The 21,371-nt window shown below is 37.0% G+C and overlaps 4 protein-coding genes across 5 annotated transcripts; all 4 read left to right on the forward strand.

Annotated features, from left to right (window-relative positions):
• Positions 1–441: 441 nt before the first annotated feature.
• Positions 442–2,737, forward strand: LOC113733630 (pentatricopeptide repeat-containing protein At4g02820, mitochondrial-like). Its single transcript, XM_027259879.2, has 2 exons — positions 442–857; positions 1,315–2,737. Exons 1-2 carry the CDS (start codon positions 567–569, stop codon positions 2,575–2,577), a joined length of 1,554 nt encoding a protein of 517 aa, XP_027115680.1. The 5' UTR covers positions 442–566; the 3' UTR covers positions 2,578–2,737.
• A 1,718-nt stretch (positions 2,738–4,455) lies between these two features.
• Positions 4,456–7,145, forward strand: LOC113733646 (uncharacterized). Its single transcript, XM_027259880.2, has 5 exons — positions 4,456–4,653; positions 4,865–4,930; positions 5,889–6,072; positions 6,199–6,291; positions 6,456–7,145. Exons 1-5 carry the CDS (start codon positions 4,549–4,551, stop codon positions 6,581–6,583), a joined length of 576 nt encoding a protein of 191 aa, XP_027115681.1. The 5' UTR covers positions 4,456–4,548; the 3' UTR covers positions 6,584–7,145.
• A 680-nt stretch (positions 7,146–7,825) lies between these two features.
• LOC113733667 (preprotein translocase subunit SCY2, chloroplastic-like) lies at positions 7,826–15,598 on the forward strand. 2 transcript variants are annotated; one of them, XR_011820973.1, is made up of 13 exons: positions 7,826–7,979; positions 8,619–9,122; positions 9,910–9,998; positions 10,554–10,633; positions 10,756–10,845; positions 11,072–11,163; positions 11,415–11,498; positions 12,076–12,217; positions 12,540–12,656; positions 13,073–13,202; positions 13,725–13,848; positions 13,954–14,082; positions 15,265–15,431. XR_011820973.1 is itself a non-coding variant. In XM_027259882.2 (13 exons), exons 1-13 carry the CDS (start codon positions 7,916–7,918, stop codon positions 15,352–15,354), a joined length of 1,713 nt encoding a protein of 570 aa, XP_027115683.1. In that variant the 5' UTR covers positions 7,826–7,915; the 3' UTR covers positions 15,355–15,598. The 2 variants fall into 2 exon arrangements, 1 of the variants encoding a protein (XP_027115683.1); XM_027259882.2 differs by having other exon boundaries at positions 13,976–14,082; positions 15,265–15,598.
• Positions 15,599–18,306: 2,708 nt separating this feature from the next.
• LOC113733700 (uncharacterized) lies at positions 18,307–21,233 on the forward strand. Its single transcript, XM_027259896.2, has 7 exons — positions 18,307–18,586; positions 18,739–18,796; positions 18,889–19,188; positions 19,327–19,381; positions 19,463–19,557; positions 20,035–20,156; positions 20,856–21,233. Exons 1-7 carry the CDS (start codon positions 18,441–18,443, stop codon positions 20,914–20,916), a joined length of 837 nt encoding a protein of 278 aa, XP_027115697.1. The 5' UTR covers positions 18,307–18,440; the 3' UTR covers positions 20,917–21,233.
• Positions 21,234–21,371: the final 138 nt, after the last annotated feature.

The following is a 21,371-nucleotide window of genomic DNA, read 5'->3' on the forward strand; positions in this document are numbered from 1 at the left end:
ATTTCTAATAAAGTATGTTACTCAACTAATTTTCCTATATGCAAAATGCATAATTTGGTGGTTTTTAAAAAAATGCAAGATTTGGTTGATTTTCTATTTACAGATAACATATTGTGGGTTCACAAGAGATGATTTTGCAACATACATCATCCTTGTCTATTGGAAGAATAAGAATATAAGGTTCTCTAAAATAAGATTCTCTAAGTAAAAGAAAATAAAAAAATTTAAAGCCAATGTACTCCGCTACTTCATTAAACAACTCTGTGACATATTCTCAATTTATTTTTTCATATATTAAAATTTAAATGATCAATAGAAGGGATATAAATGTGAGAGTAAATCTTACAGAAAGCTTATGGTAGTTTTACGTGGTTATCCCTTATTAGAACCAATTATTAGCAGAAATGGTAGAAAAGAAAAGCGGGCTGATTTAGGGCGCCTTTTTTTGCCAGAAAACATTCCTCGGAGCAAGTTGAAGCGTTTTTTGGTTGTGTGAACCGCAAGCCCGGTTCTATTTTGCTCCGGAATGCCCCAGCCTTGTCTTTGGTGTCCCGTGAAGATTAAAGATGTTCCCTCGTTTGTTGCGCAGATCCCTCGCCGTCGTGCGCTATTTCTCGGCAGAAACCATTGGAGCGACGGTGAAGTCCCCACCATCAGGTGGTGCAAGCAGCAAAATCACGAGCACTGGTGGAAGAGACACCCTCGGGAGGAGGCTACTGAGTCTGGTATACACAAAGCGCAGCGCCGTCATCGCCATTAGAAAGTGGAAGGAGGAAGGCCACGTAGTCCAAAAGTACGAGCTCAACCGCATAGTCCGAGAGCTCCGTAAGCTTAAGCGCTATAAACATGCCCTCGAGGTGTCTTCTTCTTCTTCCTTCTCACTTTTTCCTTCTGTTTCTTTCTTTATTTTCTCAGAATTCTTTTGTTTATATTTCATAGTGAATATTACTGGGATGAATTAGAACTTGAACTTGCTAGTATATCAAAGATGATAAAATTCTTATTTCTTCTTAAAAATAAATCAATAAAGATGATGGAATATAAAGTTCTATGGGACCCCTAATAGCTCTAATAAGAAAAGATAGCGAAATGGATTCAATACATTTACTTGCAGCTGTGTGTGAGCTGTGGTGAACATTGAATCCGGATGATCATCCATTGAGTTGCTCCTTGCCAGCTTTTAGTATTTACCATAATGCTCAATAAAAACCTTGCACAAATTTTATTTTATGTTTTTGAGTAGCCTTGTGAGGCATTATCCTTTGCGGAGGTTTTATTTGTTTACTAGTCAATCTGAATACTGTACTTCTGTAGGTATGTGAGTGGATGAGGATACAGGAAAATATCAAGTTACTATCTGGGGACTATGCTGTCCATTTGGACTTGATTGCAAAAGTCCGAGGCATGAATAGTGCTGAGAAGTTCTTTGAAGATCTTCCTGACAAAATGAAAGATCACACAACATGTAGTTCCCTTCTTCACACCTATGCCCAACACAAGGAATCCGCTAAAGCGGAAGCTTTAATTGAAAAGATGTCAGAGTGTGGTTTCTTGAAGAGTCCTCTTCCTTACAACCACATGTTGACCTTGTATATCTCCACAGGGAAGTTGGAGAAGGTTTCAGCGATGATTCAGGAGTTAAAGAAGAACACTTCACCAGATGTTGTTACATATAACCTGTGGTTATCTGTCTGTGCGCTGCAGAATGACGTAGAAACTGCAGAAAAAGTATTCCTGGAGCTACAGAAGGAAACACTGGATCCAGATTGGGTGACTTATAGCACATTAACCAATATCTACATTAAAAATTCACTCAAGAAAAAAGCAGCTTCGACTTTGGGTGAAATGGAAAAAAGAATTTCCAAGAAAGTTCGTCCCTCTTATTCCTCTCTCATTAGTTTACACACTAGCCTGGAACATAAAGATGAGGTTTATTGGATTTGGAAGAAGATGAAGTCAATGTTCCACAAGTTAAATGACTCCGAGTATATGTGCATGATTGCATCCCTAGTGAAACTCCATGAATTATGCAAAGCAGAGAAGCTTTACATGGAATGGAGTTCTATTTCTCCAACTGGGGACTCTAGAATTCCGAATATACTTCTTGCTGCTTATATCAACGATGGTCAGATGGAAATGGCTGAGAAGTTCTACAAACAGATGGTAGAAAAAGGTATGACTCCTAGCTATACCACTTGGGAGCTTCTGACATGGGGCTACTTGAAACTAAAGAAGGTGGAAAAGGTACTTGATTGTTTCAACAAAGCTATTGGTAGTGTGAAAAAATGGGAGCCAGATGTAAAGATGGTCAAAGAAGTATCTGGGATGCTTGAAGTGAGTGGCAACATTGAGGGTGCAGAAAAATTGTTAGTTACTCTTCGGCATGCTGGACACTTGAATACAGGAATGTATAACTCACTTCTCCGAACTTATGCAAAAGCTGGTAAAATGCCAGTTGTAGTTGTAGAGAGGATGAAGAAGGATAATGTCCAACCGGACGAGGATACCAGGCAGCTCATACAACTAACTAGCAGAATGTGCGTGACTGAAGTTCCGAGCTCTATCCTGGGAGAATAACTTGAGATTTGTTGTCTAGGAGATAAAAAAATGTACCTTGATGTATGCCTTTATTCAATTTGATTCTGCAGTTGCAAGGATTACTGACACAGTCTGCTGCTTCAATTTTGTAAAACGGGGATAAGTAAGATCTTTACAAAGCGAGGAGACGGTTCTTCCATTCCGTTGGATGTTTGTTACTGAATTAGAAATTCATCGGGGTACAGAACAGGGAGGGTCCTCGTAGGCTGTGAATTTTGATGGCGTAATAAAATGGTGGAAGAAGGTTGGCTGATTAAGGATCTTAAGCAGATTTCCGGCAACTCATAGGATTTTTGTTGTTCAGTAATCTCCACACCCAATTACAGGGCATCTGTTCAATCAAATGACAAACTGTTTATGATGGTAAGGTTCTGGAGCAGTAGCAAAAGGAAAACAAAAAAACAGGAAAAGGACCTTCTCTGGAATTTGTTACAACAGCGAGACTAATTAAGCCATACGATCCTACGCGGCAATGTAAATTTGCACAATCTCGGCGCCTCTTTCCCCAGTCTTGGGAAAACGATGGATGGTTCAATGTTGGGCGATTTTGGCATTTGAGAGAACAACATTGGACTTGTGGATGAAGGGAATATTCAAAAGAAACATGCGTTTTTGCCTTTATTATGTCATTTCCATGATATATAATTACATCAATAGGTGGAATGTAGTAAATTTACATGATATAACAGGTGGAATGTAGTAAATCGAAATCGAGAACGATGACTAATACTAGCACTAATTTGTTCAACCATATTCTTCGCTTGCTGCTACCTCGCGGCTTTCCGGTTCGTAGTAATTAGGTTGGGGGGATAATGGTAAAATCACAATCTGAGAAGATGGGGAAGGGAATCAACATGAGCTGGTTCGTTCACTTGTTCGTTCGGTTGATCAGATGGATGGTCCACTCTCCTAATTAAACCAAAGTTGGTGGGGTGGTTAAGACTTGAGAATGAAAGAGCCTCTTCCCTTCTACTAATAATAGTAAGTATACTTAATACACTATCCGCTGCAGCGTTAGAAGATGCAGCTATTTCCAACACGCACGCGCTCATACATTTCCTTCTCTCCAATATCTCCGGACCGACAAACCAACTGCCGGCCATGCAGGTCAAGGGAGTGAATACCTTGACTTGCATTCATCTTCAAAATTTTTTGAAAGTTTTATCAGCTGGTACGTTTAGCATTCATTTGATTCGACGGTAGTTCAATCTTTTTTGAGTTGGGCCTATTCCCTGCCCCTTAATATAAATGAGGAATATGAGTAGAATAGAAAAGCTATCACGTAAACAAAAAATATATATATAAAAAAATCACAGGACCAACACGGATGAAAATTTTGTTGACTCCGAAACTTTTATAAGAGAAGGCCACGGATGATACGAGGAATTGGCATATAATTGGACCAGCGCGAAAACCTTTAATCTAAGAAGAGTAACTGCAACGACCTGGAGAGGGGTTTACCCAACCCAACCCAACCCAACCTATCCACCTATCCTCCTATCCTCGTCCATGTCATTATCATCCTTATTCGTGGTCTTGTTTCTCAACTTACTCATCATCCTCCCTCCCCGCTTATAAATTGATATGTTTATTATATATATTTATATATAAAAAAAAAAAAATGCGTATTCCGCATTGGTATCTGTTATTTGGGGAAGGGAAAGAATTTCGAGTGGATGAGGGAAGGGCAAAGTGGTAAAACGCGGGCAAATGAAAACAAACGTTTAAGTTGATTCTATCCTTATTTTAAATCCAAAATCCAGGTCAACTATATATATATATACCTTGCTTCTTAATTTCCCATCTCTCCGCATAAGTAAAATTAGTTGCATTGCAGGTTCAGAGTTGGAGCTCGACATTCTCTCTGGATCCGTCCCTCAAAACCAAAAAGAAAAACAGAGCAAACCATATAGTAACCGCACCCCTTTCTCCCTTATCTGATCGTAAATAATGGCTGAGAATGGAAATGAGAACGTTATTCGGTATGAAGAAGGAATGTCGTGTCTTCTTCCCGCAAATGCTTTTGACCAGCAACAATCATGCTTGCAAGAGAAGGTGTTCTATTCCATCTTTCCAAGCTCAGCTCATCTGTCATGCTTCCCTTCCATATATCTTTATATATATATATATATATTCTTTTTTCCTCTGCATATGATGATATTCTCAGTCCCTTTTAATTAATTTCGTCTCCTCTTTTCCTTCCTCCTATTAATCCTGATCATTCGACTGAATCGCTTGGTTCTGTTCTGTTGCATTGCTGGGGCAGTTGAGATATCAAAAGCACCACCAATCCGAGCGGCACTACTCAAAATCACCAGCAGCGGATAATTCGGTACTTAAATCACTTTTTTTTTTCTCTTGTATGTACGTAGAGGAAAACTTTTATTTTCTTCTTGTTCATGATGATCATGAGCTTTTTCTCTGGTCTTCAATATGGAGTATGTGTGTTATTATGCAGTTAGGATTTTCAAAGATATTCATAGTAAGTCAGCATAATAACAGACAAAATTTAGTAGATAATTAAACATGTGAGGAATAAGTCAAGGATTGTAGAAGATGCTTCCGCCAAATGTTGCGGGGCAACTCTTTGGGAGCGTGAATTTAAATCCGAATCTTTCCGCCAATATGATATGGTAAGGAGTACTTAATGTCTCTCTCCTTTTTTGTGATAAATGAGGATTGCTATGCCAGTTGTCAGTATTATTTATTTTGGCACACATTATTGTAGAAATATTGCAGAATTCAAACTCTTCACTGAGTACGTGTAATATTATTGATCCTGTCCTGTGTTAACTTAAGGTCCACTTGGCGAAGGAAAGAAAAAATTCTGACTGAATTAGCGCTAGGGAACCTGTAAATTTTAATTCCCATAATCTCTCCTTTGAATCCAAAATAACTGTCTCCCACTATGAACCAGGCAACTGGGGTCCATTTTAAGTACTACTAAGATTTACTACAACTGTAAGATTAATTTAAGCTTAATTTTATCTTCCCGCCCCCCCCCCCCCCCCAAAAAAAAAGAAAAAAATTAATAACCTTTGTTGTCATTTCAAGGATTGAAATCCCAGTAGTTGCACGTTAAGTACAGAACGAAAGGAGGATATATAGAACTTGTTAGAAGCCAATGACAGCATTTTTTTTAAAAAAAATTATTTTTCCTTCTCTCTCTCTCTCTGTGTGTGTGTGCTTGGGCTTCTTGTCTCGGCCTATGGCATTAATTAGGCAGGCCGATAGAATGAAGATGTAAAAACTGATTAATTTTGGCATGGTTGACGACGAGCATCGAGTAGCATTGGAAGTCCGGCCAGCTGGGAAACCAAAGAACCAGAAATGGGGGGTCGTCGAACACGAAATGGGCAATTGGTGGTCCTGGAATGCAAGCCCTGTTCTTGGATTCTGGGCAACGATCCTGCGGAACAGGAGTGTTTCTCCCTCGAAGAGCAGGAACCCACTTTCCATCATCCAATAGGCCAGGTGGTTGATCATTCGCACCAGCTATCACTCCACCATGCAATAATTCTTGTTTCTATGTATGTACTTTGTAGCACCTAGTTATTCTCTTCTTAATTTTAGTTAAAAGGTCTTTTCGCGAAAATGCAGCCTGCCCTCCTGTTCTCCTTCCGTCCCGCGTCGTTCAGGTCCTCAACCTTAATGTCCACGAACTTGGCTTCCAGTCCAGGCCCCAACAACAAGGTTTGCATTAGCGTTCCTCCACTCACTAAGTTTATCTTCAATCGTCGACTCAGCTCCTAGCTCAATATGCAACTTTCACACAAAGTACTGCCAGTATATATATATATACTATATATGTAGGAGTGTTAACTACTAACATGAGACCTTCGACTAATAATATGCAGAGCGTACTGGCAAGCAATCCAATGCTGGTGGTAAGAAAGAGAACATTAATGCAGCAGCCGGAGTGGGAAGCGGAGGCGGCCAGTGTTGTTCGCCGGAGATTTTTCTCCCGAAGGAATGGACTTACTAGCTTGGCTGGCTTTATACCTCGTACAGAACACTGACCAGAACCTGCAACTCGTTTCAGATTGATTGCTGCTGACCACGTGCCTTGCGGTGAATTAAAATATAGTTTAAATAATACCAGCAGCAGCCAAAAGAAATAAATTATTTAGAAATGCTGAATTGCATAGGTTTTCATTCTTTTTGCACGAAAGAAGTAGATGGTACATAAATTATTTAGTTCTTGATTTTTATTTTTTTTGAGGAAAGATTAGTTATTGACTCAATTCACAATAGTCTGTAATTAATTTACCGTTATGAATTCCATTCGATCGATTGTATCCGTTTTCGGAATAAGGTTGATGTATGTTACAGATGCGCCCGAACAAGAGACGAACTCCTCTGCCATTCAAGACTTCTAGCAATAAAGTCCATCACCGTGCATGGATCATTGGATGGACTCGACTCACCTGGGCCTGGGGGTATGATGCATGAGAGCAATGATACTGTCGTTGCCCATGCCCATTTGAGTATTGTATGATTTTTTTTCCCCATATTTGTTTTCTTTTTATTTCATTTTCTTTCTCTTCACCCTCTACCTTTACAATACTCTTGCACAATCTGGAGAATAGAATTCTTCTTATTCTTTCCTTTACCCTTTCTCCTTGTAGAAACGTAACAATACTAATAATAGATAAAATACAAGACATAGCAATGCTTACATTTAAGTTATTTATAATTTGACATACTGGAATTTATCTTTGATGCTAACCCTACATAACTTAACGGAAGTCGACCATTTTACTATCAAACTACATGATTTCTTGTGCAAGTGAGAGACAAAATAATAAAATAAAGGAAGAAAACAAATTACAAATAAGTTAAGGTCAAAATAAGGATCAGATTGGCCAAACACGAAAATCTAATGTAACGAACGCCGAGATATGAGATTTATAATAGAAAGAAAGGAAAATAAATGGAAAACAAGGAAGAATTAGGCAGGCAAAATTTTAAGGGGGAAAAAAAGGAAAAGGAGCAGATTAAGAAAAAGTTGGTGTAAAACAATGCAAATTATCCACATTTTGAGGGTGCTACAGTCAGGAAAATTAGATGGGGTACCGTAAAATGCCTACTAAAAAGTTGAGGGTGGCAGAGTGGAACTCATACCAAAGTTCACGGGGCTTTAAAGGAATTAATCCTCTATTTGCAAAGCCCTCCCTAAAACCCGAATGGAAGACCCAAACTACTAACCGGATCCGAGAAACGGTCTTTATAAGGATACGGAGCATCCGGCTTTGAGCACGGGGTTCTTTTCCTTCCCATTACTACACTATTCTGACAAACTCTGCGCATTTCGGCCATGGAAACCACTATAGTCAGCTCTCAGCTTCAACTCTTCACCACCAATTACTTCAAGATTTCAGGCAACTATTCCCTCTCTCTCTCTCTTGAATTTGTTCATACATTTACTTTTGTTACTATATCTACCTATTTTAGAATTCTATTCGCGTATATTCTGTACAACTAGATATTTTTATTTTAAAAGAATTACGAAGGTCTCAAGAATCTCGACATTTCGTACTGTTGGAAGTCACAAGAAGTAAATATCCTGCTAACTGTTAGCAATTATGTTTATTTCTTTTTTTTTTTTTGGCCAACCATGTTAACTTAAATTTGGCTCAGAATTATGCATATGCTGTGTTATTTGCATCATTCTCCGTATCATCACTTATTGGAAGAAATTGGTTTCTTTTGTGATGTTCTATTGTTGGAACTTTAATGCGCTATTTTTGGTCTTCTTTCCTAAGGCGTGATGTTGGCATCCCTTTTCTCGATCCAACTTGTGTCTTATCATTGAGTCGGCAGCAGGAAATCTATTTGGCGGGGAGTTGGAGTTCTACTTTGATTTCTTTTTCCCGGTTTTATCAAAAGTGCACCAATACTTGAGCTATTTTCAGTTTGTGATTGATATTCTGAACCAAGGACAAGGAGAACTCTGAGGGAGGGTGCTTTGGAATTTGCTGTATCAGACTAAGTGTTTTGTTTCATCTCTGATGTTGCAGGAAACGATATTATGCATAGGGAGAAATTTTGTCATCGACCAATTCCTGGATTATTTCCACTCAAGATAAATTGTTCAAGATTCGGTGGAAAGCCCTTATTGTTGTTAGATAGGCAAAATATCAGACCTTCTTATGATATTGTTTCTAAGCTGAGAGGAAGATGTTTTGAAATTAAAGCTGCATCTACTGAGTCTTTAGGTTATGAACAATTCCTGCCTGAACCTAATGCTGGCGAAGTGGTTCTTCCCTTGCATGATTCTGGTGGCAATGATTCGTTGCGACCAAGGCCGAAAGCTTATAAGAATAGATTTTTGAACTTTGTTCACCTCAGTTCAGTCCTTAATACTGCTGCTGAATCTTTCTTTAAAAGTGAGATACGAAGGAGGTTATTTGTGACTGCCATCCTTATTGTGATAAGTCGTGTTGGCTACTTCATTCCTCTACCTGGTTTTGATCGGCGGTTGATGCCCCAGGACTATCTTAGCTTTGTCTCAGGCTCAGTTGGTAAGTCGTGGTCTTTGTGATCATAATTCCTTTGTATGAATCTACCAAATGCTCAAAATGAAATGGCTGTTTTTCTGATGTATCAAATGCGATTACAGCTTTTCTGTGCATTTTGTGCTTTATATTGGTCATTTTTTGGAAATTTCTGGTGGAGGACTTTATTGATTTCTCAAGACATAGTATCTTTTTAAGTTTTCTTTTGGTATTCAGTTAATGATATCTTGGAAAAGTGGAAATCCCTGGAGTGTCTTCTTCATAAGTTTGGGACATTATGACATTTACATTGTGTCTCTGTGATGAGTTGGTATGGCTGATAGTCCTGTCATGGGAAAAATTCTTACTTGTCATGGTTTTTCTGTAGTTTACCTTGTGGCTGGTAAAGTGGTTAGGATAAATAAAGAACATGTTTTAGTAAAGTGACTAAAAAAGTAATGTTATAGCAAACTTGGAACCTGTTTTGGGGAATATGGACAATATTTGAAGCTCTAGTTTTTATAATTTGCTGTTGTATCTTGTACAATGTCTTTAATAAATTGGTCACGCAAATTTCACCCATTGGAAATGGTTTCTAGTAGTTTGAACTCTAGGTTGTGTATACTTCCTCAGTAAAAAATGTTTTTGCTTCTAGATGAAGCAAGAGGTAACATTATGTTCCTTGTGGATTTGAGGGTCTATCATGCAAATTTTTTTTGCCTTCTTGCTTCAAAAGCGGGAAGGTAGAAAAAGAGAAAAAAAAAGGAACTCTGTGACTTTGCGGGTAAAATCATTTTTCACTTTCACTTTGCAGATGAACTAGGTGACAGCACACCGGAACTTAAGCTTTCTTTGTTCCAATTGGGTATCAGTCCTCAAATTGCAGCATCAATTCTCATGCAGGTATCCTGGGTTTCCCATGATAGATCATGTTTTTGATGGTTATTTGGTAGTATTATGCTGCTACACAGGCTAGTGCTTTCCACAATTTATTGTTATCTAGGATTTTTGGAGCTGCACATTACATAAAAGACATTGTGAAGTTAATCATGTATATTTGTCAGTAAATCTTCCAGCTTGGCCTCAGAGTTTGTAATGCAAGGGATAGTACTTTGTATAAAAGCATTTATATAGGCCCAGTTGGTGTGTCCTGTATATAGAGCTGCTACACATACTCTTGCTTGCCTATGATTATTCAGTCTAAGAACCATTATTGTCACTTTTCAGCATAGTTGCCTGTCGTTTAGCATCTGAGGTTGTAGCACCTTATTTATAATGGAGCACATTCTCTTTTACAGTTGTCTTATTTTGTTGTTTTTTCTTAAATAGGAGTAGATGACGCGAATCTTTTGAGTTAATGTGCTTTATGCACTTTGCATTTACCTATAGAGTCTATTATGTTCTTCTTTTTATTATGAATTTCAATGAGCTTAAATCAGATTCATTTTTGTCATTCAGGTTCTTTGCCATGTGGTTCCTTCTTTGGTGAAGTTGCGAAAAGAAGGCTTGGATGGTCACGAGAAGATTAAGAGTTATATGTGTGTCTTGGTTATCTATTTCAAGCAGTGAAATGAGTTGTTAAGAAAAATTTTCCTATGTTATCAAGTTCATTTATCCTTTGATCAAGTTAAGGACTATAGCAAATATTTATTGATCTCAGATGGTGGATTTCGCTTGGGTTTGCCATAGTGGAGGCTCTGGTTCTTTCTTGTTATTCGCTCTCATATTCCATTTATGCTGCCAGTTACAGGTGATTCGAAAATATGAATTTCATTCTTGACAATGAATTTGTGACAGAGTTGGTTTTCTTATCTGATCTGGTTACCTTTTTTTCTACTGTGGGTCATCTAATCATGCAAAAGTATTGTTTGTCTCCAATGAGTTGCATTTTTGTACTATTGCTGAAATACTCTGTTATATCTAAACAATTTCTTATGGATATTTTCATCTTGGCTATGGTGTATTCTCTATGGCAGGGTAAAGCACGTGATGTTGACATCTTCCCTTTTGGTGTGTGGTGCAATGACTATGACATGGATTTGTGACAAAATAACAGATGCTGGATTTGGTATTGCCTGGAATTCTCAGTTATCTGCCTTTCCACAACTTTTTACTGCTGTTGTTTCTGCATGCTGCAGGGAGTTAACAGCTTTTTTCATTTTCTAGTCAAGCAATAAAGTCAGTCTACCTAAAACCTGTCAAGCTTAGGTTTTCATTAGAAACAGTTGAGTTTTTATCTCTTATAGAGATTAGTGAATGATTTTTCGGACGAGTTTTCTGTCCATAATGACCTTTTGAACTTTATGGGGGTTTCTGCAGGTCAAGGCTCGTCATTGATTATCTGTGTGGGGATTTTGACTGGCTACACAGATACATTGTCCAAAATGCTTACTCAACTATCAGGTGGGCAACAAATTGCAGAATGTGAAACCTCTTCTGGCCACATGATTCTCTGACTCGTGGAAATAATACTTAAATGTGAAGTAAGACATGTAGTATATAGCTTGTGCTCTTATCTACAAAGACTATTATGAACATGAAATTGGCTTATGTAATTAAACCTCTGGATTGATGATTATTCAGCGCATAGGGGCCTATTCTGATCCCCCTAAAAAATAGAAAGAGATTAGCTCTTATGTAGAATATTGCAGATTCCTCCTATTTCTTTGCATGAAATTCAGTTTCTTTTTTCTTTTGAATTTTATTGCATGCTATGTGATTCCCTGGCTGGTACCTTCTCTTGCAAGCAATTCCAGGTCCTTAATTATTTCTTTCACTTGAAGAAATATGCAGGTACAGTTATAAATCGACTTGAAGAGTATATTTCTGTTAATTGATTCTTTTTACCATTTTGACTGAGATTGTGGAGTAATTGGGTGCTTGTTGTTTGAGCATCTTCTTTGATATCATGTTGTTTTTCAAGAAATATTGCTCTCATCTTTTGCATGTGATATTAATTTGGACTTCTTGCTTTTTGCAGGAACTGCTGTTAGCTGGTGGCCATATGTACTAGCTGTTTTTGGTGTTTTTACTGTAGTAACTATGTGGGCAGTTGTTGTGACTGAGGGTTGCCGGAAAATCAAGCTGCAGTATTTTGGTTTTAAACTTGCTTCAGCTGCAAGGTTATGCATATTGGCCTTTACAATACTTACGTACTCTTGTATAAATTAGTAATGACTTTGCATTGCCATGATAATTGATAAGGACGTCAAATCTGGTGACAGATTGAATTCACTTAAGTTTGCCAGAGTTGAACTTAAAAATTGAATCTCTGCTCTAATTTGTCACACTTTTGGATATAGACTTAGCTATAACTTGATTTTTGACTAACTTAGAAACTATTTGATTTTTTCTCATTTAATTAAATGTAACCCAGCTTGCGTTAATGTAAGATTTCTGTTTGGTTGCACCCTTATTGATCATTAGACCCTATGTTTTGAGCAGAGAAGATTCTCCAATTATTGAGGTGGAGCCTTACATCCCGTTCAACATAAATCCTTCAGGGATGCAGCCTGTTCTCACAACTTCTTACCTATTGGCTTTTCCCGGCATCCTAGCAAGGTAACTTCATCTGTGATTCAGCACTTAGTCGTTTTCAGTGGTTCCATTTTGGTTTCTATCAAACTTCAGTGCTATAAATCATTCTTCAATCTAAAACTTGTCCAAAGCCTCTTAATTGCATACTATCCAGCACACTGGCTGCGGATAACTGGAGCCTGCTTGTTTTCCTGGTTCTTGTGTTTTTGGTTGTTTCTTAGCTAGAGCAGTATAAAGCCTTGCAGTAATATTGTTATTTTCTGGAGAGTTTTTGCAGATTAAATTCCTTGCTCTGTTCTGTTTCTTGTGGTCCTCCAATTTGCCACTAACTATACTGGTGTCTATCTGAAAATGCCGAATTGATATCTATTTAACTTTAAATGAAGTATCTTGTGAGCAATTCCAACCTATAACTCTCTCATTTGGTACTTTCCTGACAGCCTTCTTGGTTCACGCTTTTGGGAAAATGTGAGAAATACCCTGAATCCTGAAACTTCTCTTGGTGCTGAGCCATGGGTTTATTACACAATTTATGCGTTCTTTGTGTTCCTCTTCAATATATTTGACATTGTAAGTTTTCTCACTCCACTTCATTCTTTGTTGATGTGGAATACAATCTACAATAAGATCCATTGCTTTCTTCTTTCTGAATCTCTTCATAAATTGACTTGATAGTTTCATATAAATGACTAGCAAGGGTTGTTCTTTAACACCAAAAGTTGTTGGATGTTTTAGTGATAATTTCGTCCTTCAGGAAAATATACCCGATAACAGAAGCATTTTGGGGGTCTGTTTTTGGGGCATGTTTCAATTTTTAAGAAGTGGAAGGTATCCTATTGTGCTTCAAAATGCTCTCAGCATAATGTAATAAAAAGGATGGTTTAACCATCCTTTTCAACTTTGGAATGTAAAAAGGTATAAATTTTGGTCGTAATAAGATGTAATTCTCCCACTTGATATTAACTTAATGCTGCAGCAGAGTCCAATTCTATTGATATTAATTTTTGATTGCGTGGTGTGTTTGATGATTTATGAGAGGATGAGAGGATGAGATCTCATTCTTTCTTTTGCTACGGGGACATGTATCTGTAGGCAAACATGCCCAAGGAAATAGCTGATTATTTGAACAAGATGGGGGCCAGAATTCCACATATAAAGCCTGGAAAGGCTACCATTGAATATCTGACAAAAGTTCAAGCTTCAACACGTTTTTGGGGTATGGATCAACCAATTCTTCCTTCAAATTTCAAATTTCATCTGATGCTATTACTAGTTCAGCAACGCTATATTTGCATCTTCTTTCACACTTGGGGTTCACCAGGTCGCATGCTGAACACCTGCAGGTGGTTTATTGTTAAGTATTTTGGCCACCACATCTACAATACTTGATCATTATTTACGCCGCATCAATGAGGGATTTGCAATAGGTTTCACGTCAGTTTTGATAATAGTAAGTCTTTTACTCTTGGACCCTTTTTGATATTAATTTCTCCTCCTGCCTCACGTTAACAAGGCACTTGTCTGCATGTTTGCAAGTTACTACACCTTTTGTTCTCTTTGCATATCACATTCATAGAAATTACTATATGGAAAGGGTATTGCTCTCTCTCTCTCTATATATATATATGTGTGTGTGTGTGTGTGCATCCAAATGACCCACCTATCTGTATATATATTTACACACATACACACACACTCGCATGCATGTAAGTTCTTAATTAATTACCCATTTTCTCTCTCCAAGGTGGCATAACTAACTGAAAAGAATTGATGGGTCATTTGGATAGTTGTGTTTTAATTATATTCATATCGAACTCTTCTCTAACTAATTCTTCTCATAATTTCTCTCTTTTTTATCAACTTAATCCTTTTTAATAAATTTAAATTATATTTTATTATGGTTTTCCTCTCTCTTCTAATGAACTTTATTTTTATTTATAAATTCACTTGATTTATTTTATCCATATGTATCAATTTTATTTGGTGCTAATGTACGGGTTAAAATACTTGTATTTTATGGTATTTGAAGTCTTGAAGTTTGTCATGGATCTAATTAAGACTAAATGAGATGACGATAGCCAGCGATTTCGATTTATCTGCTTGCTGTACATGTGGCTGAATGATTGATTGGACTTTCAGGGAAGGAAACTTCCCCTTGTTAGTCATAAAAAGAGAGAGGACGACTGGTTCTTGAATGCAGCCAAAGTTGGGAGTTAACAATCTGAATCACTTAACCCTCCTGAAGAAAACTTTTTATTGCTTGTTATGAGCTGATATGTCATAAAGGAATAATTTTGATGTACACTGGAGGAGACACAGGTTGTGGATTATCATATGACCTCATAAACCAGAATGTACCATGTAGAAACTCAAACACAAACCAACTTCACCATTAAACCTGAAAAGAGAGAGAAATAGTCTTTGAAGAGTTTATTAGTGTGCACTATTTGCTAGGAATTTGGCAGCAAGCCTGTAGGTTAGGTGGGATGACATTTTATTTTTCCATATCATTGACTTGATTGGGTTTTCCTAGTGATTCATGTTTCAGTCCTGGATTACAGCAGGTCTTTTGGTAGCTATGATTAATTTCATTCAACATCTAACCAACTCCTTGTTCTTCAATGGTTTGTAGGTGGGTTCAATCATTGAACTCAGAAGATCTTATCAAGCTTATAATGTGATGCCAAGTCTGAGCAATGCATTAAGGCGTTATGGTGTTTAACATCTTCACATGCTGGCTAAACTCTCTCAGAACTCCCTCCATGATATATTTTGGTGGAAAGTGTGGTATTTGCAAAAGATCTTTGATCCATGGTTCACTGGAGATTGAAGAAGCAGTTGGTCTTCGTAGAGGTCTGGTCATTTTTTGGGGGAACAAGACGAACTATTCAGAGCTGACTCGGTATGCAAAGCATTTGAAGTCTAGAGCCACAATGACAGGAGGCACTTGCTTCAACGCTGGAAAAGGAAGTTCTTGCTCCGCTCCTTTCCTTGCCATGAAAACAGCAAATCTCTTGGCTTAATGGTTTGCATGTTTAAGAGCGATTTTCTGCAGATTAGAGATCAGGAACCTGCTATCTGAAATGATTGGTGCATGCTCATGAATTGATGGATCTCCTTATTTGTACCCACAGGAAAAATGACTATGAATTTGTGGATTCAATCAAGTCAGTGGTAATAGCATCTCCAGAACTTGCATAGCTGCAAGGAAGCTTGGTCGTCCGTCCTATGGAAAAGTCTGTTTAACTGGCTGATTCTAGGGTTGCTACACAGTTGTAAACCTGCATGTTTAATGTGTAGACGGTAGATGTATGTTATCGTAATAGCAAGGCCTAGTTGCAGAAGAATTGCCGCCCCGCGGGGCGGGGGGGGGGGGAATGGTAGAGGTGACAATTTGTCCCAAGTCCCAATGGGTTACCCATGCCCATGGGGACTTTGGGCGGGATGGGTATTGAATTTTGATATTGGGTTTAAAATGGGACAAATCCCAATTATACCCATTAATTGATGGGAATACTTGGGAAATACTTGGGTACCCATTGGGCTCAAATAACAAGGGCTCTGTTTGGTTTAGCTATTTTTGGGGGGTATTTTTGAAATATTTTATTATAGCAGTGTATATGAAAAATTTTTACTATAAAATTTTTTTGAAATATTTGATATACTAATATGGATGGGATGTTTTTTGAGTTATTGTATATTACTGTAACATTATATTTGAAAAACTTATTTTTTGAAAAAATAGCCAATCCAAACGGAGTCTTAGATTCAAAAATTATCTTTAACAATTTTTATAGTCATACTAGAGAATATAATCTAGTAGTTTTCCTAGTCATTATCCACAAGAATTTTCAACATTTCAGTCAATTTAGACCTGTCATCTTTGGACAATGATGAGAATAAATATTCAACACCTTAAGTACCTTGGCCATCTTGATATATGTTGGAATATGACTGTATATCTATTTTTTCTTTTATTTGTTAATCCAATTTTTGATGGGAATCTTGAGTATAAAGCACTTGCATGTTTATTTAATAAAACTAAAAAAATTTAATAAATAAAAAATATTAAAATTATATAAAAAATAAAAATGAATTAAAGGAAAAAAAATATGTAGAAAATAGATTTGGGTATTGGGCGGGATCAATCTAAACCCATCCCAAAGTGATCCCGCCCAAGTTAGTCCCAAAACACATATGGGTAAGGTTGGTCCCAAACCCATATGACTCGGTTCTATCACAAACCCAAGCAAATCCCGCCCATCCCGCCCATTTTGCCACCTCTAGGGAATGGATAGAGGAATAGCAATTTTTTGAAAGAAATTGCAGACAGTAGCGATTGACTATATGCAATATTCTGGAAATACATGTAAACATACACAGGGTAGCTATTAGCCAAAATCCAAATACTACTATAAAGTAGGACCCATATATATATATATCTGTTAACGTTTGTGGAAAAAAAAAATACTATAAAGTAGGACCCGGAATCAAGGACTGCAAGGTACTCGCCCTTGAACTCTGTTTATAATTGAGTACTAGTAATTTAATTTGAAAATGTGAATAGAATTGATGTTTTACTGCACAAGCAAATAAATCAAGATGCATATGTTTGTCATGTCACTGCTCTATAAAACTCAAATCTACTAAGTAATAGAGTGTTGTATTATTCTAGGAGCTTATTCTCTTGGGGTTGGTTGTGCATTTCTGCTTCCCTCATATCTCTAAAGCCTGTATCATATTAAGGTGTCATTCTAAAATTTTGGCTCAAAAAAAAAAAATTAAACTGACTGGTATTAAGGAGTGTTTGGATAGCATTATTATTTTAAATAATATTTCGCTTGCATTATAAACACATTTTCTAACTCACCTTTTTATATTCCCAACCACCTTTTTATTTCACATACATCACATCACAAAAAGTATTACAGTAATTATTTCAAATAATATTTTAAATAATACCAAACAAACAAATTGTTTCGAAAAGGAAATTTGAAATTACTATTTTAAAGCAGATGCAAAATTAGATGTTACTACTGCTAGTACTACTAGTAATGTAATCAAAAAAACATATAATAACATTCTACTATTATTTTCTTTTTTTGTTGTCTTTATAACTCGAAGGAAATTGAACCACGTGGATGCACTACACACCTACCTGAATTTTTTAAACAGAGCCGCTTTAATGTGATAAATTGATGGGAGGTAAAGTTTCAATCAATCAAGTTTTAAATTGATGGAAGGTATTCTCGCGGTCTTCTTGCTTTCCCTATCATCGAGTTGAGCTCTTCCAAAATCCTCCTCTCAGCAGCAAAATTTTTGAAGAATTTTAGGCACAAATAAATATTATGTGTTGTAAGATACTCACCTAATTATTAGAAACCTTATATGCTTTGAAAAATGTGGCAAAGCTGTAATTCTATTTATTTATTTTCATTTTGTGGGTGATTAAAGTTTAAAATTGACTGTTAAACTTGTGCGTCAAAATTCAAAATATAACCTAAACGTCAGAAGCCTGCCTTCTGCCGTAATTCAAACAAATTGAGAGAAATTGACAGTTGATTATTTTTTTAAATATATTTTTTTATATTATTATTATAATTTTTAATACACTTTTTTATTTTTTTAATTACCTTTTTATTTCACATACATCACATCATAAAAAGTGTTACAGTACAAATATCTCAATTAACTTACGGTCCAAACAAACTTAGCAAGAATTCCCCACCTCCAGCTCTCCACTCGTCGTAGGTCATATTTTCCGGCGAAACGCTGCTGCTCCACCTCAACTCCTCTCCTAAGTGAGGAATGGAAGAATCAGCCATCGGAAGTTGGGAGATGCAGGAGTTTACCGACATCGACACAGCATCCGACTCCCTCAACAGCTCCGTCATTTTCCACGTCGTCACCGACATTCTCGCCTTCGTCCTCTATATGCACCATCAAATCCCTTCGTTTGCACACTAGCCTCATCTGCTCTTTTTTTTTTCTTTTTCCTTTTTCCTTTTTCCCCTTTTCCCGTTGACAGTTAAAGATTCTGCCAAAAAAATTTTTTCAAATTATACAATCCCCAACTAATGCATTCGTTTTTACTTTCTCTCCATAGTGTTTTGCAGGATATTAGCCTCGAATTTGACGAATTGCAGAAGGAGTACAAGGATTTGGTGAGTAGAGCCTACTTTTGTGCTTGTCATATTGATTTTCCTCTGAAAACCCAAGGATGTATTTTTTAAAAAATTTAATTATGGAATACTAGGAAATACTACTAGCTTCGCAAGCTGAGATGAAGGCATCCTTAAGGAGAAAGCACGTTTCCAGAAAGAGAGAGGTGAAGCAGGGTATCAGAAGACTGGAAAAATTAATCAACTCTGTCTCTAATTTCAAGACTGCTCTTCAGCTCTTGATCCCTCAGATTCCACAAGTTGAGCGGCTAATTCTGGTTCTTGGACCTAGTCCCTTAAGGCCCATACATCTCTATGAACTCTGTTTTTCGAGCGGAACAACTGTTTCCCCTGATTTTGTCAGAACAAAAGTGGCTGACGGAATCTGCAGAAAGGTTTTCCATCCCTCTTTCTCTGTTATCTCTCCGTCCTCTTTTATAATTTTCAGAGATTGGGAGAACTAGTGCGTCGCATTTTGTATCTGGGCTTGTCCTTCGGTTCTTATGACTTATTCACAATTAATTTTTGGGAAGGCCATTCGCACTTTGATCTCGGGAGGCGCTGGATCAAATAGCGACTCATATTCCGGTACTTGAATGTACATAATGTGTCTTTCCAAGGATTTAATAGTGTGTTATTAGCTAATTTGTTTCGATGGATTGAATCTAGGCCCTTCAAAGCTTTTCTTGTTGGTAAAAGCTCCCTCCTCGTTGAATTTGCCTTTACATTTTCTTCCCAAGCGTGAGTTCAGATACAATAAGAAGGTAAAACTATATTAGCTTGCTTTTCATGCAAATGGTGTTCCCATGATATACTGCCTTTCATATTTGTTTCCTATTTTGTCACTCCTACAAAACATTGTAGCATCATTGGTTTTTACTATCATTTTTGTTGATAGTGGCATTTCACTTGAAAACTTTGAGATTAGTGCATCTTTCTTAAAGTATTATTGGTTTGAAATTGCCTTGTCAAAATATAGAAAAGATTCGGCTGTAATGGGGAAACGTAATTCTGCAAATCACTGCATGATGTTAACTTTGATAAGAATAGTATAATTTCAAAAGATCCAGTGGAAGTATCTCTGATGCCTTTGAAATTTTATGATGTCAGTCTGATTTATGCGTTAACTTTTCTTTGATGCTTCCTGACCCATGAAGCTTCGATATAGTGATTTTGTCATTTGTTGCTGTTATTGCAACAGAGACCGATACAAAAGCATTTTTCCGTTGTTTTTTGTGCAGATAGCGCCATTTAAGTTGCGGTTCAAGTGCAGAAGTGAACAGCCGGCGTTGAATGCTCAAGTTGATGACCCTCAACCTGCTAGCTCCGTGTTGATGAATTCAACATCAACTGATAACGTTTGGTACTTTCTGTCCTTGCAAATGTAATGATTTTATTTTTAATGAGTTGTTAAGTTCGAAGACGATATCTTGGTTCTTCTACTTTGAATCACGAAACCTGTAACGAACTGATCCATTTCTTTAATCCCTGTTCTCTTCTGTATCAGCTTGTTGCCAATCTCTGAATTTAAGCAATGCGTGTCATCTCACGGCATTTGTAACATCATTCATTGTCAAAAAGCCTATTCCTTTGGCTTTAATGATCAGGCATATTCTCTTCAGTGTCTTTCCTTGGCTTCATAACTGTGCCTATTTTCATTTGTTTTGCAATTTTGTCCTTAGAAGTTAGAGCTCATCCACTCCTTTGTTTTTTTGGTCAGTTTGGACTACAATTTAGCGCTCATCCACTCCTTTATTTATTTATTTATTTGTCAGTTTAGAGTACAATTTGGAGTATGTACTCTCAGATTAATGGCTGTTTAGATATTGGCCCAGTTGTTTGCATGATAATACTAAGTTTCATAATTAACTCAACATACCTATAATATTTAAAGAAAATTATATCGATTGTGGCTCAGTGATCTTATCAATTACTACCATTGTTTTCCAAGAGTGTTTAGCATAAAATGATTATGAAAGCTTTTGCTTTGGCATAGGGAACTTCTCTATTTATGCTTGCCATGTCTTCGCAAGGAGTAATTCTTTTTCAGCAAACTTTGCAGGTTTCAGTGTCGGCACATAATCAAGGGCCTAGCTTCCAAATCATTGTCAACTGAAGGGTGATGTTTGCCTCGTCACTCTTCACAAACTAAAACATGACAGATAATTTTTTTTGTTGTTACAGGATGCAGCAATGTTGTCCTAGTGGTATTTTTTTCTCTAATCCGGGATGCAGATGCAAAGAACATTTGGTAGTTTCTTTTTCTTTCTTTAGGTTTGGGAAGCATATAAAAAGGAAATGTGGCTTGAAGAAGCAATGAAAATTTCATTCATGCAATTCCTCTTCATTGTCAAATTGTTCTAGATCAACAGTTCTCACAAATCTGACATAGAGACTTGTACACATCTTTACCATCAGATTTGCTTCTCTATTTCCTGTACATCGGCGGACTCTTAGGGTAACTTGTTGATACAGATTATTTGGAATATTATTTGAAATGTATAGTACCATGTAATGGGGAGAGGAAGTGACTAGTATTTAAAGCATTCAATTAGCGGGTAATGTAAAAATGAAAAAT

Source organism: Coffea arabica, chromosome 1e, assembly GCF_036785885.1.
Source record: "Coffea arabica cultivar ET-39 chromosome 1e, Coffea Arabica ET-39 HiFi, whole genome shotgun sequence".
Classification (NCBI taxonomy): domain Eukaryota; kingdom Viridiplantae; phylum Streptophyta; class Magnoliopsida; order Gentianales; family Rubiaceae; genus Coffea; species Coffea arabica.

What these genes read in the sequence shown, in the direction of transcription:
- LOC113733646 (XM_027259880.2), top strand. Translation starts at nt 4,549, where the DNA reads ATGGCTGAGAATGGAAATGAGAACGTTATTCGGTATGAAGAAGGAATG. An exon ending in AATCATGCTTGCAAGAGAAG is followed by an intron (nt 4,654 to 4,864) that starts GTGTTCTATTCC and finishes TTGCTGGGGCAG; the next exon opens with TTGAGATATCAAAAGCACCA. An exon ending in TCCATCATCCAATAGGCCAG is followed by an intron (nt 6,073 to 6,198) that starts GTGGTTGATCAT and finishes GCGAAAATGCAG; the next exon opens with CCTGCCCTCCTGTTCTCCTT.
- LOC113733667 (XM_027259882.2), top strand. Translation starts at nt 7,916, where the DNA reads ATGGAAACCACTATAGTCAGCTCTCAGCTTCAACTCTTCACCACCAAT. An exon ending in CAATTACTTCAAGATTTCAG is followed by an intron (nt 7,980 to 8,618) that starts GCAACTATTCCC and finishes CTGATGTTGCAG; the next exon opens with GAAACGATATTATGCATAGG. An exon ending in GAGAAGATTAAGAGTTATAT is followed by an intron (nt 10,634 to 10,755) that starts GTGTGTCTTGGT and finishes TATTGATCTCAG; the next exon opens with ATGGTGGATTTCGCTTGGGT.
- LOC113733630 (XM_027259879.2), top strand. Translation starts at nt 567, where the DNA reads ATGTTCCCTCGTTTGTTGCGCAGATCCCTCGCCGTCGTGCGCTATTTC. An exon ending in GCTATAAACATGCCCTCGAG is followed by an intron (nt 858 to 1,314) that starts GTGTCTTCTTCT and finishes GTACTTCTGTAG; the next exon opens with GTATGTGAGTGGATGAGGAT.
- LOC113733700 (XM_027259896.2), top strand. Translation starts at nt 18,441, where the DNA reads ATGGAAGAATCAGCCATCGGAAGTTGGGAGATGCAGGAGTTTACCGAC. An exon ending in CTGACGGAATCTGCAGAAAG is followed by an intron (nt 19,189 to 19,326) that starts GTTTTCCATCCC and finishes ATTTTTGGGAAG; the next exon opens with GCCATTCGCACTTTGATCTC. An exon ending in ACATCAACTGATAACGTTTG is followed by an intron (nt 20,157 to 20,855) that starts GTACTTTCTGTC and finishes CAAACTTTGCAG; the next exon opens with GTTTCAGTGTCGGCACATAA.